We start from the raw sequence: 14,908 nt of genomic DNA, 5'->3' as shown, positions 1-14,908 counted from the left end.
TGTACACTTTACATATACTAATTTAAAAAGTGGGCAGAAATAAAAACATATCCACAATCATAGTGGTAGATTTTAACATGTTTCTCTTAGTGATTGATAGATAAAGCAGGAAAAAAAAAAACAGTAAATATTGAGAATATGATCAGTAGATTAGTAGAGCCATGTCCACGTCCATGTGTGAGGGGAGGAGAGGCCAGCCCCAGCCCCGCAGCTCCTGGCCCAGTGAGCCCAGGGAGATGCAAGGCAGACAGACCATCTGGAGGGATGATCCTTCTCCAGCAGGTGGACATAAGCAGATGAAGATGGTTGCACATATGGAACACCTGCCCAAGGGGCCCCAGAACTAGACAGAGGTGGAGGTAAAATTTGAGTTTCTTCACTAAAAAATGGCATACAGCTGGAAAGCTGAATAGCAGAAAATTGCTTGGGCGTCTTGGTTAACATTTCCTGTCAAAGGAGACCTGAGCCTGAGGAGTTCTACAACTGAAGCCCCAGTGTCCAGCCTCAAGACTTGAGGACACGGGTGGCAGTTTTTCCAATGTTTTACTTTCTAGAAAAAAAGAAAAATCATTTTCCAAAGTTAAAAAAAAAAAAATGCATGCATATTATTATTTTTTTTAATCAGACAACGCAAAAGTGTTAATGGTGAAAAACTTGGTCTCCCTTCCTCTCCTGATTCCTGTTCCCAAGCAGTCTGCCTAGAACAGGAAACCCCTTACTCTCTCTGCAGATTTTCTGTGCACTTCAAATGTACATAGTTACACAAATGAAGGAGGAGAATATCCTTTTCCGCCTCCTCACAAATGGTAACATATTCTAGACAGTTAGGCACCTTGGTTGTTGGGTGTTTTGTTTTTGTTTTACTGTTTTAAGATACATTTTTATTTTAGAATAATTTTAGATTTACAAAAAAGTTACAAAGATAGTACAGAAGGTTCCCACAGTGCCCCTCGCAGTATCCTCTAATAGGGACATGTTACCACCGTCATGGGTCACAACTAAGGAAGCCACATTGGTATGATACTATTAACCAACCCACAGAATTTATCTGGATTTCACCAGATTTTAGGTGAATGTCCTTTTTCTGTTCCAGGATCCAGTCCGGATGCCACGTTGGATATAGCGCACCTTGATTTTTTTCACTTACTGTATCTTGCAGAATTTCCCTATCTGTATAGATCTGTTTCTTTCTTTTAGGAACAGTAAGGCACGGCGCAGTGGCTCAGTGAGTTAAGCGTCCAACTCTTGATTTCAGCTCAGGTCATGATCTCAAGGTCCTGAGATCAAGCCGCATTGGGCTCTGTGCCGGACATGGGAGTCAGCTCAGTGTTCTCTCTCTACCTCTCCCTCTGCCCCTCCCCCCCACTTATGCGTGCACTCTAAGTAAACTAATTAATTAATTAATTAATTAATTTTTAAAAAAGAATATGAAGCCAGTAGAGCATAGGAGTTAAGACCATAAACTCAGAGGCCAGATTGCCTGAGTCCGAATCTGAGCTCCACTGGATTCCACCTGTGGCCAGATTAATGACCTTTACGTAGATTGATTTCCTCATTTGTAAAATGTGAATATTATTATGAGGATTAAATGAGTTAATACATGTCAAGTGCTTATCTAGTAAGCACTAGAGAAACATTTGCTACTATTTGTTTCGTAACAGCTTCATGGAGATGTCGATTCGCCCACTTAGAGTCTACCTTTCGGTGGCTTTTAGTAGATTCAGAGTTGTGCAGCCATCACAATTTTAGAATGTTTTTGTCACCTTAAAAAGAGACACCATGGGGCACCTGGGTGGCTCAGTCGTTGAGCGTCTGCCTTCTGCTCGGGTCATGATCCCAGGGTCCTGTGATCGAGTCCTGCATCGGGCTCCCTACTCAGCGGGGAGTCTGCTTCTCCCTCTGCCTGCCACTCCCCCTGCTTGTGCTCTCTCTCTGACAAATAAATAAAATCTTCAACCAAAAAAAAAAGAGACACTGTACCCTTTTAACTACCACTGCCAACCCCTCCCACTTCATCCCACCCCCAGCCACAAGCAACCTCTGACTTACTCTCTGCCTCTGGAGATTTGCCTGCTCTGGACATTTCGTGTACGTGGAATCAGCTAACGTGGCCTTCTGTGTCTCGTCTTTCACCGAGCGGGCGTCCTCAAGGCTCATCCACATTGTAGCAGGTGTCAGTGCATCATTCATTTTTGTGGCCAAACGACATCCCATGATGCGGACGGGCCCCCGTTTTTTGTTTATCCATTCATCTGTTGATGGACACTTGGGTTGTTTCCAGGGTTTGGCCATTGTGAATAGTGCTGCTATGAACATTCCAAGTTTTTGTGCAGACGTGTGTTTTCGGTGCTTTGGGGTGTAGACCTGGGAGTTGAATTGCCGGGTCGTAGGGGAACTACGTTGAATTTCTTGAAGAAGCCACAGCCATCTTTCTGCGCATGGGGCTTCTGCAGGGCACCGTGAGGGGGACCGGGGAACTCCCTTGCCGGCCCCGGTGCCACCACAGGGGCCTCGGGGGCCGCAGGCCGTGGCCCCAAATGCCCAGGGCCGCTCCTCTGCACATCAAGGCATCTGTGTGCGTACAGCTCACCCCGTGTGGGAGAGCTTTGCCTCGGCTCTCCACATCCCCGCTGGCTTACCGTGAAACAGCCCACACGGGCACCATCTGACACACTTAACTGGCATCTAGCGTGGGTCCGGCTCCCAAAGGGTTAGCTTGGGGAGGCCTGGGCTTTCCAGGCAGCACCAACCCCCTCCCCCGCCCCGAGTGGAGAGACCGGGCAGATGCCAGGCATGCCTTTCACGGTTATTTTTATTTTGCACGGGAAACCATGGGAACACAGCAAAGACAAAGCATTTCTTCCACCTGCGAGAGGAACAGACGTTGGGCACAGGGGTCCCTTCGGGGAGGTGGAGCCTGCGAAGTTGGACTGGGTGCCAGGCAGCACCGTGAGCAGTGTGGCAAGGCCTAGGGGCTGACTGCAGATTTAGGGGCGCCGTTGTGAGATGTGGCGTGAGTGGGATGGGAAAGCCTATTTAGGGGAGCCGACCCTACGTGCAGCAGTGATTAACAGACCAATATGGGGCACAGGGGCACTGCACTCAGAGCCACCTCAACACTCTGCTGTCTCCTGCTCCTGGAAGTCTCCAGATTGAAAAGCACGCCTCTGTCCCTTGTTTTTGGAAATCCGTCTTGTCTGCTGGAGGGCAACGAGAAACGCTACTGGTTAGCGCCCGCGGAGATGAATTCCAGGGATCGAAGCCATTGGACCGGGGACACGCAGGCGTAGGATCTGGAAACAGTTCTCGGGCTCCGGACAAACAGCTTTGTCACCGGAAGTCAGGAGGAAGACTGACCCCATAACCACTTTCTGAAGGGCAGCCTAGAACTGCAGTGTCCCGAAAAATACAAGGCAGTGTGTTCTCAGGGACTGCTGGCTGGAGCAGCGCTCTGTAAGGAGAACGTGCAGTGGAGTGAGGCGCACCTGAGTTCTAGTCCCAGCCCCACCCTTCCCAACTGGGTCACCTGGGGAAGGGGGACCGACCGTTCCCACCCTCAGGTTCCTCACCCGTGACATGGGAGCGGCAACTCCGGACTCCCAGGATCGTTGAGAGAAAAGTACATACAGCGTCAGCCTCGCAGCTGTCCAGTGAGGCACGTCCCTGAGGGCAGCGATGTTGATTTTGCGCTACCCGTCGAACCGTACATGGAAGCCAAGAGTGACTGGTAGGAATTTTAGCTCCGTAAAAAAACCGGCTGCGCGCCCTCGCTGGGCCTTCCTCCATAAGCTGGCTGGATTAGTTTTCTCGGGCTAATGTAACAAAGCACCCCAAACTGGGGGGCTTAAAGCCACAGAAATGTGCTCACTCACAGATCTGGAGGCCAGAAGTCCAAAATCAAGGTGTCCTCAGGGCTGCGCTCGGTCCAAAGGCTCTAGGGGAGGATCCTGCCTTGCTTTGTTCAGCTGCTGGAGCAGCTGGGGTTCCTTGGCTTACGGCGGCGTCCCCCCAGCCTCACCACGGTCACACTGTCTCTGGCCTCGTCTGTTCTGAAGCGCCTTCTCCTTTCTCCTATGAGGACACCAGTGTTAGGATGTAGGGCCCACCCTCACGCAGCATGACCTCATCTTACCTGCAGGGACCCTGTTTTCACACAAGATCACATTCTGAGGTTCCAGACGGACGTAAGTTTGGGGGAATGCTCTTCTACCCAGTCTACTTGCCGATAACATAAGGATCGTGGGCCGTGGGAGGCCAGCAGTGTGGCAGTGGTTTGCAAGAGTGGGGGGCTCTGCAGCCACGACTGCCTGCGTTTGAGTCCCATAGCGCCACCGACCAGCCGTGTGGCCTGGCATGAGTCTACCAGCCTTTGTATACCTCAGGTTGCTTCGGTTCTACAGTGGGGACAACAGGAATCCCATTGCAGAAGGCATTCCGAGGATATAGGAGCTAAGTACAGTGTAGATCAGATTCTTCTAGAAGGAGACTCTGATGTGAGGATCCCTGTGCCCGTGATTTATGAAGGGAGCACCCCCAGAGGAGACCGTTGGGGGGTCGAGGAAGTAGGATAGGGAAGTGGGGGGAAGCACGAGCAAGGGTGGGACTTGGGCAGAGCCTCTGGAGGGCTGTGAGCTCTGGAGTGTGACACTCACTTTCCTGCCCTTCGAGCCCGCCGGCCTAGTGGCCCCCGGTGCCTGGTCAGTGGCAAAGGCACATTGAAAAGGGGTGCGGGTGGACATAGGGACCCAGGGGCATCGGCGCACCAGCATTGTCCCCGCCACAAGCACTCAGCTCCATCACTGCCTGCGGCAGGTGCTCGGTAAATGTTAGCTGTCCTTTTCGTCCTCATCCCGTATGGAAGGCACCTTTCTGGTTCTGATGGGGTCAAGAGCACATCGGTCTGGTGTCAGGATACCTGCATTGCAGCTCCCACGTGGCTACTGACGAGCAGTGAGGTTTGGGGCAAGTGGCTCAGTCTTCTTGGGACATTTTTGTCTTTAGTGATCAAGGGGTGCAGACAGTATGGGTATGTGGGTGGTGGTTGTTTGGTCTTAAAAAAAATAACCTAATGCATGTATTGATATCGTGAAAAATTGTAACAAAACTCAAGAAATGCATGAGAATTCCCTCTGCCTCATTCTCACGGCACTTAGCAGAGGTAAAACCATCCCTTTTTATGCATCTACATACGGGAGTCCATGCCTGTTTGTTTTTTTTTTTTAATGAGCCAAAGCTGCTGCAATTCAGACATTGCAGGGAAACATGTATTTAGTTTTTCAAATTAAAGGGATTGTGCCGTATGGATTGTCACTTGCCTTTTTTTTTTTTTTTTTACAAATTAAAATTATGTGTTCTTTGGGTTGCCTTTTTTAAAAAATTGAGGTGAAATTCACATAACATAAGAGGAACAATTTTAAAATATACAGTTCAGCAGCATTTAGTACATAATTTACTCACACCATTAGGCAACCATCACCTCTGTTTGGTTCCAATATAGTTTCACTGCCCCCGAAGGAGACCCCGCACCCATCAGTGGTCAGTCCCCGGTCCACCCACCTGTCTGTTCCCCCAGCCTCCGGCAGCCACCAGTCTCTTTCTGTCTGTATTCTGGACATGTCCTGTAAATGGAATCATACACTGTGTGGCTTTTTATGTCTGGCCTCTCTCACTTAGCTTCCTGTTTTCAAGGTTAATCACATTATAGCAGGTGTCAGTCATTCTTCTGTATGGGTGGTTAATATTCCATCGTGTAGATAGACCACAATTGGTTTATCCATTCAGCCATTGATGGACATTCGGGCTCTTTCCACCTTTGGGCCATTATGAATAGTACTGCTGTGACTTTGTCGCTTGCCTTTTTGACTTAACCGTTGTATCTCAGCCTTTTGGCCGGTTATCCGTGGTGTGGAAGGAAGGTCCTTGTGTGTTTAACCATTTCTTTGGTCCTGTGACCAACCTTGGACTTGTTTCTTCCTGCACTTGCTCAAATGCACCTTTAAATCTAGATCCAGGAATCCTAAATTGCCAGGTGGCTACATTTGCTCAGCCCTCTTCCAGCTTTTAACAAGGTCTGTGGGTCTGTTAAAAACATACCACCTTCTTTTAACTTCTCCAGGCACTTTTGTAATGACTCTTGGACTTTATCTGAGCAGCAACCTTTGGAACAAGGAGGACTAACATTTCCATTTTGTGGATAAAATGGCAGCTAACACTGAGGCCTGTTGTGAGCCCTTCACATAGATTAACCCCTCTAACCTCACAAGAGCCCACCCCCCCCCCCGGCCCCAGGTCGGGGCTGCCCATGATCCCACCTTGCAAGCGAGAAAATGGGCCCAAGGTCAACGGTAGATAAACGGCAAAGCAGGGAATGAGTCCAGGAAATCTGGCTTCAGACCCCAAGCTCTTGACCACTTTGTTCTCCAGCCTCGGGTTAAAGCCAGGGCGCCCCCAAGGTGAACGAGGTAGCTGGGGTACGGATCCAGGTTTCTTTTCTCCGGACCCACACTCCCCCATCCCCCACACCGTTCTTCCCACCCAATTTCTCCAGGAGCGGAATCTGTCCCCACAACCTGCCACCACCAAGGATTAAATGAGCTCAGCCCTTGACGCCCTGGTCCAGATCCTGTAGCAGGACAGGTGCTCAGAGAGCAAACAGCAATGTGTTCGTGGCTTTTTCAGGTTCCGCTGCCACCTGACTTCAGCCCCAGCATGCATGCACACATACGTGTACACACACGTGCACGTGCACACACTGTGTCTGAGGAACGCCTTTCCGGGAGACATTAGTGGTGTCCTCTTGTCCCTTGCGGCAGTGGCTGAGGGATGTTAGGGGCACGCGCCCATGCCCAGGACCTCCAGGTGGCCTTGTGACACCCCACCAGGGGTACGGGGTGGGGGGCGGCCTGCAGCCTCTAGGCTGACGCTGCGCTGAAGGAGGAGGAGAGCCTGAGAAGTCACTGACTTTGTGAGCTCCAAGCGGAGCTCGTGGCTTGTTCTTCATGCTGTGTTGTATTCCTCTGCACGCTGGTACCCCGCTTTCTCTCGGTCTTCTGCTATTAATGGGCATTTCAGTTGTTTCCAGTCTGGGGCTGTTACGCATAAAGCTCCCGTGCACGTTTTTGTACGCGTCTTGTGCCGTAGAGATTGTCACTTTCCTTCTTCACTCACCAGTGTGTCTCAGCCTTAATTAGCCTCCTAGTGTCTGGTTGTGCAGCCGTTTAGGGAGCCACCCTCCACCTGTCGGGCGTATCCCCGGGAGGCGGCTGCTGGTGCCTACGGCATGTGCATCAGCTGTGGTCGGTAACGCCCGTGTTGCAAAGCTGCTCCGAGCAGCACTGCACGCGCGCTCCCGCGGCCCCACCTGCTCCCCCGCACTCAGCACTCAGCACTCAGCATTCAGGACTTTCCGTTCTAGCCATTCTGTCGGGATGCCTGCCCCTTCTTTCCATCCCTGCCTCCCCTCCCCGCCCCAGCCCGGCCTGGCATCTCTGCACCTCTCAGCCGCATCACTGAGGACGCCCCGGCAGGTCAAGGAGGAGGCTGAGTGCTGGTCTCGGTCCCAGGCCCGCCCGTAGGAAAGGATTCTGATTCATCGGCTTGTGTGATTTCCTCCTGCACTTTGTATGCACAGCCTTGTTGGAGAGGTAGGAAGGTAGAAAACGTGCAGATGAACACGTGAAGTCTCAGAGAGGTTAATGCTGCTTTAAAAGCCAGTAGTTACATGCTGTGTCGGAACCGGAACCTAGACGTTCCAGCTCATCTTTCTCTTACTCTCTGGAGCCTCCCGGGTCACTTGGCCATCAGCGTCTTTGTTATAATTCCTTTCCCTCTGGCCTGTCTCATTTGCATAGTGCACACCTGCCCTCCGGCAACCTTTCTTCTCTGGCTCCCCCTCCCTGGTCTCCCTGGTCTCCCTCCTTCTGCTTCCTGCAGGCCCTACCAAATCCTGAGGCTCTTATTGCCCCTTTAGGCGAAAATCCAACCTCCTTCCTGGCCATTGAGGCCCCACATGGTCTAGGCTTGCTTGCAGCTCAAGCTCCCGCCGCCCCTTGCCCACTGTGCTTTGGCCACTAGCTTTGGCCACCAGTGTCGCGCTTCAGCTCTCCAGACTCGCAGTGTCTTCCCCCAGGGTCTCTGCACCTGCTGGTGCTTGCCTGCAATGCTTGTCCTCGTCACCTGCCCGCCCTTTGGTCCTTCAGGTCTCAATGTAAATGGCTCTTGTAAGACGGCTTTCTGCTCCCACCGTCTACAGTGGGTCCCCTCAAGATGTTCTACAGGCCCTGTTATATCTGCCCTGTCACTTATCACGGTCTGTAACGACACCATCTCTGTCTGATGTCTGTGAGTCAGTCAGAGCAAAAATGTGTTTCATTTATTGACCGTCACGATCCCAGTGATTCTAGGTCAGTGTCAGGTACACAGCAGACGCTCCATGAACACTGCGTGTGTGTGTATGTGTGTGTATGTGTGCATGCGCATATGTGCAAAAAGATGTGAGGGCGCTCCAAGCAGGTGGGCCCGTCAGAGAAAGTATGGACTGGAGTCTGCCCCATGGTGACACTTTCTAGTGACCTTAGCAGAGCCTCTGAGTCTTGTCCTGCAGTGGGAAGGCGGTGTGGCATCAGGGAAAGGACATGGGACGTAAGAGTCTGAAAACTGGGGTTGGAGTCCTGGCTCTGCCAGCACTTGGCTGTATGTCTTTGAAGAAGTCTGTCTCTGGGCCTCAGTTTTCTGGTTCTGTAAGATGGGACAGATGTTAAAAACCAACAGTAATAATACCCATTCCCAGTGGCTGGAAACGACACTAAAATAGGGTCAGGGATGTAAAGCAGTTTGTCCTTCATGGGCTTAGCGGGAGTGAGTTGCGCTTTGGGAATGTGCATGTCTGGGGGGAGTCGGTCCCTGTTCCATCAGCCTGGAGCGTCTCCCACGTGGGAACCCTAGCATACAGATGGTTGGGGCAGGATGGCCGCCCTCTGGGACATCCGCGTTTATGCCTATCACATAAAATCTCGGACTCTTCAAGGGCAGGACGCACGTCTTATCTGGGTTTGTGGCCCCAGCAGCATCACACACCGTTCTGGACACACAAATGCTTGTTCTTGGTGGTGACCACCTGCTTGGGAATATCTAGGACAGGGGAGAGGAAAGATTCAGATGGGATGGAGCAACTTGGATGAGGGAGTCATGTCGGGAGAACAGTGGAGGAGTCACACACAGAAGAAACTACTCTTCTCAGACGCCTGGTACATCAGCCACGTGTCCCCCGAACCCAGGAGAACCAGGTGAGCCTGTGGTTGAGCCTAACCACCACTGCTCCTGGGGAGCAAGGATTAGCTGTCTGCCCCAGTGCCTGGAGGGGGCCGAATAATGGTCCCCCATAACATCAGGCCCTAATCCCTGAAACCTGTGGATGTTACCTTATACGGTAAAATCTTTACAGATGTGATTTCATTTAAGATCTTGAGATGGGGAGGTTATCCTGAATTATTCGGGTCCTAAATGCAATCAGAGTGTCTTTATAAGAGGGGGGCACAGAGAGGTCTGACAGACAGAAGAGGAGGAGGCCATGGGACCACGGAGGCAAGGACTGGAGTGATGAGGCCACAAGCCAAGGAACGCTAGCAGCCACCAGAAGCTGGAAAAGGAAAGGACTCATTCTCCCCTAAAACCTCCGGAGGGAGCACAGCTCTGGCAACATCTTGACTTTGGACTGATTTTAAACTTCTGGCTTCCAGAACTATGAGAAAAAAAATTTCTGATGTGTTAAGCTATCAGATTTGGTTGGTCATTTGTTACATCAGCCACGTGAAACTAGCACAGTTCACTAACTCACCAGACCACTTAGCACGCGCCTGCCGCGCGCCGGGCACTGTGCTAGCCGAGGCAGTACACAGTGAGTAGGTCAGTCAAGGCCCTGCCTCCTGGGGCCGACAGTATACTTGGGGGCCGGGGGCAGGAGGAACAGAGGATGAACAAGTAAGTAACAGACACCACTCCTTGGCTATGTGCCAGGCATCATCTTCCATGTGCTTCCTGTGTATTCACTAAATTAATCCTCACAGCAGCCGTATGGGGTAGGGTTCTGTTATTCCCGTCTTGTAGATATGTAAACTGAGGCACAGAGAGGCTGGTCTGAAGCCACACTGACCATAAATGGGAGAGCCTGGTGCGTGCGGGCTCTTAGATGATAAGACCTGTGAGACGGTAGTCGTAACAAGTGAGGTGAAGGTAGTAGACGGGGTGGGAGGGTCGTTGAGGGGGGCAGGGAAGGAAGGGCCTCTGTGGGGAGGGGACGGTTGAGCTGAGGCCTGAACAACGAGGGGAGCCAGTCCAGACGTTGGAAGAGAGGAAAATGCCAGCCCGGCGTCCTGAGGTGGGGATGAGCTCGGAGGGACTCAGGGACAGGAAGCAGGCGCTGCCTCCGGGGAACGGGGCACGGACAAGGCTCGGGGCCAGCAGCATCTCGGCATCTCCCTAGGAAGCTGCAGGTGGGTTAAGCCAGGGAGGCGGAGGGGGAGGCTCACCTGCTGGTCTCGCTCGCCCCACCCCAGGCATGTCAGAGCGTGAGCGGCAAGTGATGAAGAAGCTGAAGGAGGTGGTGGACAAGCAACGCGACGAGATCCGTGCCAAGGACAGGGAGCTCGGTCTGAAGAATGAGGATGTGGAGGCTGTAAGTGACGAGCCCTTACCCCATGTCCACCCTCCCGGCCAGCCGATACAACGGGAGACTGGATCCTCCCCGCAGGCGGTTCCCCTTTTCTCCCTTGGGCTCATGCTGTGGGCTCTGTGGGGCGGGGGTCCTGCCTGAGGCCGCAGCTGTGGGGAGGACCCTCAGCCGGGTCCGCATTGTAACAGCAGGAGGGAACGGGGCACTGCCTGGTGACCTGCTGCTCCCACGCCCTGGGGAGCTGCCGAGGCCCAGCCTGGCTTTGTTCTGACCCTGAGGCTTCCTCCAACCCACCCTCTTCGTGCCCCTCTGTGAGCAGGCCAGCATGGTCCAGGCTGCTCCAGGAACCCATACAGTGTCTCCACCTGAATTAGAAAGATACCCCTTTCTTAAGGCATGTTACTTCCATCTGTTGGGAAATCATCATGATACACTGACAAAACACTTATCTTCCATCTGTCATAAAATTATCATAGTAAATATACAAATTGCCCATCTCTGGCATCAACAGTTGTAAGAATATGAACAAACTTCAAACAAGTGAGGGTGTCTCCAATATGATGGCACGCCTGTAGAGGATTTGCCCTTGTGTAGTACACAACATGAGCTACTGTATGTGGCAGCCCCATAAATGGCCTTCCTCTTTCTCCAGCTGCAACAACAGCAGACCCGGTTGATGAAGATCAACCACGACCTCCGGCACCGTGTCACAGTGGTGGAGGCCCAGGGGAAGGCCCTGATTGAACAGAAGGTAGAACTAGAGGCAGATCTGCAAACCAAGGAACAGGAGATGGGCAGCCTACGGGCAGAGCTCGGGAAGCTGCGAGAGAGGCTGCAGGGCGAACTCAGCCAGAATGGAGGGGAGGAGCCCGAGGTAAGTGGGAAGCCAGCCACTGAAGCAGATGGGAAGGTAGGTCTGTGAGCTGGCTTGAGGTGGGCAAGGCTGCCTTGCTTTCCCCATTACACTTGAGGGAAATGGGAGGAACCTGGGAGGAGCTATGGTGTGTAGCTAACTGTGTGGATGCTAGAGCTGGTCTGCTTCGGTTCAGTCTAGCCTGTTACTACCTCCATGACCTTGGATAAGTTATTTAGCCTTTCTGTGGCTCAGTTTCTTCGAGTCTAAAATGGGAATAATAATAGTACTTAGCGCCAGATTATTATGAGAATTAAATGAGTTAGTTCATTTAAAGTGTCAGCTGCCACAATCATCTGGAGGAGTCAAAACTTTTCGAAGGAAGTGTCTAAAAGAATGAGAGTAAACAAGTGAATGGAGAGTGAGTTCCAGGCAGGGGAGTGGCACATGCAAAGGCCCTGTGGCAGGAGAAATTGCAATGGAATCGAGAAAGGATAAGAAGGCGAGGGTGGCTGGTATGCAGGGGGAGGAGGAGGAAGAAGGTCTGAGTGAGGTCAGAGAGATAGGTAGGGGCCAGTCCTGCGGGCCAGGTAGGCCACAGAGTAGAGTTTGGTCTTCTACCTGAGAGCACTGTGCTGAGTACTGTGGAGTTTCAAAGAGCTTACAACCCAGTGCAGGAGACAGACTTGGGCACCTCCAAGTGGCGTCACACTTAAGGTGGGAGGGGACTGTCTTAGTGGTAAGAGATTGTCTTCGTCTGGGTTCCCTCGAAGCAGAGCTTAAGAAAAGGAAAATGGGCAGGAGATCAGAGGCGTGAGACAGGGGAGAAGGAAAAGTGAATTTGAGTGTGTGTTATTGGGGCTGCGGTGGGAGCTCAGTCCTGCTGGGACCTCTGAGAAGCACATAGACCATGTCCCAGAACTGTCTTTCTGGAGGAGAAAGGCTTGGAACATAAATTTATCCGCCTGCACCTGCCCCCAGTAGCTGAGGGTAGCCCCCGGGGGTGTTATCTCCCTGATATTCCTGGGTGGAACTTAAAGAACAGATCTCAGGGCATGAGTGGGAAGACATGCAGTGTGTGCTTGAGGCGGGGCCCCATCCGCATGGGTGGGACTACACCACAGCTGCAGCGAAAATCCACATGGGCCCAGGGCTGCGACATGGGGTGCCAGGGTGTCTCCCCCGAAGATGTGCCCCCCGGGGGGGTGGGTGTCAGCAACGCAGAAGTAGAACAGTTAATCCTGATGGCGGTGGTGTGCAGTTTCATGGAAGAGCTGTCCCTTCAGCTGGATGTCAGTGTTCACAATGCTAAGATTTTAAGAGGTAGATGAAGATGATGGATATGCTGCTTCCGAAAAGCATAGTGGACTCTTAGGGAAAAGCTCGGGGCTTACTCTTTCTTCCAGCAAATATTTATTGACTGTTTCCAGTTTGCAGGCACTGTGCTAGTTTCCTGGGTTACAGGTCGGGGAGGTAAGACAGATGAGCTCACCATCAGGTTGGCCCAAGTGCCAGCACAGTCAGTAGATATCTTTCAGGCCAGACACTTCTAGGTTCTCTGAAGGACAGGAACCTGGGATACAGTTAGGGAGGTAAGGGAACGAAGTCTTAAAAGGGAGAGGTTAGGGCTAGTTTTTGGCCAAAAGTGACAGAAGCCTAAATTAAAATGGGTTTAAGGATTTAAAAAAAGAATTTTTGGTTGTATAGCTAAAAACTTTGAGTTAAGGATGGCTTCAGGTATAGCTGGTTCCAGGTCCCCAAATGATGCTATCAGATGTCTCAGCTTTGCTTTCCTCTGTGTTGGTGTTGTTCTCAGGTAGGCTATGCCATATAGTGGCCCTTGGTACTCTTACCAGCTTTGCAACCCCAGTGAAAAGAAGTTGCCTCTTTCCCAAATTCCCAGCAAGTCTCAGGAAACCCTCTCCTCAGCCCATCACTGAACCAGTCATGGTGGCCTGAGGTCTAGAATATGCATGGTGTCCATTCCTGAGTCATATGGCTACCCCTCGTGGTGCCCATCCATGCCTCATGTGCTGAGAGTGGGGCTAGGGGAGTTTCTCCAGAGGACAGCTGCAAGGACTCAGCCCCGAGAAGTACGGAAACAGATGCAGGGCAGGCAGAGACGCAGCTGTCGCCTACAGTGCCCGGAATGCCACACACGCAGCTCTGGGCAGTGGGGAATGTGGATCCCTCCACAGGCTTCGGCAGGGGAGTAATGGGATCAGCTCTGAGTTTATGGAGGACAGTTTGAACAAGGAGGTTGCTGATGGCAGAACGTGGCTGTTGGGAGCCCTTTGCAATAATCCAGGGAAGAAAGTCAAGGGCTGGACCAAATCTATGGCAGCGGGTTGCAGGGGATGAGGCAGATGCCAAAAACAGCCACTAGGCAGCTTGGCACAGTACCCCCCTCCTCCCCTGGTGTACCCCTTCCAGCCTCTTGTGCCCCATGAGAACTCAGGCCTGTCTCCTCCTGGGCAGCAGGGGCTCGGTCGAAACCCAGGTCCTGAGGACGCCACCCTAGCCACAACACTCTATTTAGCAACAAGGACAGGGACATGTCACACCTCCTTGGCCCGCCTGCCTGTCTGTTTCAGTTTCTCTTGCTGGAAAGGGGGGGGGCGGGGGGGCACAGAAATGGAGGAGTAAAGTCAGGTAGCAGTTATAATTAACCCACTGAGCTGCTTTGCAGAGTCTGTTCCCAAACTCAGGGCGCCTTTGCTGGGTTTGACTCCCGCCCTCAGAGCTGGGTGGAGTTCAGGGTGCTTGTCACTCAAACAGGGAAGCCGCAGGCCATGGTGGCTTTCCACCTGCAGCTGTGTGACCTGGGGCTCATGCATCATTTTGGTGCTCAGCTTCCTGTCTGATAAGTGAGGGGAATGAGCTTGACTTGGTTCAGTAGGTCAAATAGTGTGGCTGGGATCAAGGGCCGTGGGATTGGAGGAGGGCACAATGAATTCTCAGTGGGAAGCGAGGGCAGGGCAGGTGTTCAAGGCATTGCGATGGGTCTTACGGGATGGGTAGGATGTCTGGGGTGGAATGTGGGGTAGGCCACTCCAGACAGGAGAAAGAACATGAGCCAGGCTGGAGAATGAGCAGGTGCGGCTGGGGTGGTGGGCTAGTCCTGGCACGAGATTGGTAAGAGGAGATGGGAGCTATGGAGGGATCCAGAGCTGGGGAGGAGTCCGTTCTCATCAATGCCTAGATTACTCCGGTTCTCCCCCTTGATTCATGCAATCCTTTCTGAGCTATGTCACTGTCATTTCACTGTGATCTCCAGTAAACAAAGCTCCTGGTATATTTTTGTAACATAGTTATTGAGATATAATTCAACTATCGAAAGTATACAGTGTGACGGGTTTTAGTATATTTACTCTCTTGTACAACCA

At 52.0% G+C, this 14,908-nt stretch overlaps 1 protein-coding gene across 2 annotated transcripts in view; it reads left to right on the top strand.

The window, feature by feature from the left end:
* The window catches only part of RILPL1 (Rab interacting lysosomal protein like 1), a 41,604-nt gene that overhangs the window by 10,509 nt on the left and 16,187 nt on the right, over nt 1–14,908 (top strand). For both annotated transcript variants that reach the window (XM_036080520.2, XM_036080526.2), the window contains exons 3-4: nt 10,554–10,672; nt 11,322–11,543. In XM_036080520.2, the coding sequence (XP_035936413.1) occupies nt 10,554–10,672; nt 11,322–11,543 (341 nt within the window). The remainder of the gene's footprint in view (nt 1–10,553; nt 10,673–11,321; nt 11,544–14,908) is intronic.

The sequence above is a fragment of the Halichoerus grypus genome, chromosome 13 (genome assembly GCF_964656455.1).
Source record: "Halichoerus grypus chromosome 13, mHalGry1.hap1.1, whole genome shotgun sequence".
NCBI lineage: Eukaryota > Metazoa > Chordata > Mammalia > Carnivora > Phocidae > Halichoerus > Halichoerus grypus.
The sequence above is the reverse complement of the archived record's forward strand: the minus strand, read 5'-3'. Positions and strand labels throughout refer to the sequence as shown.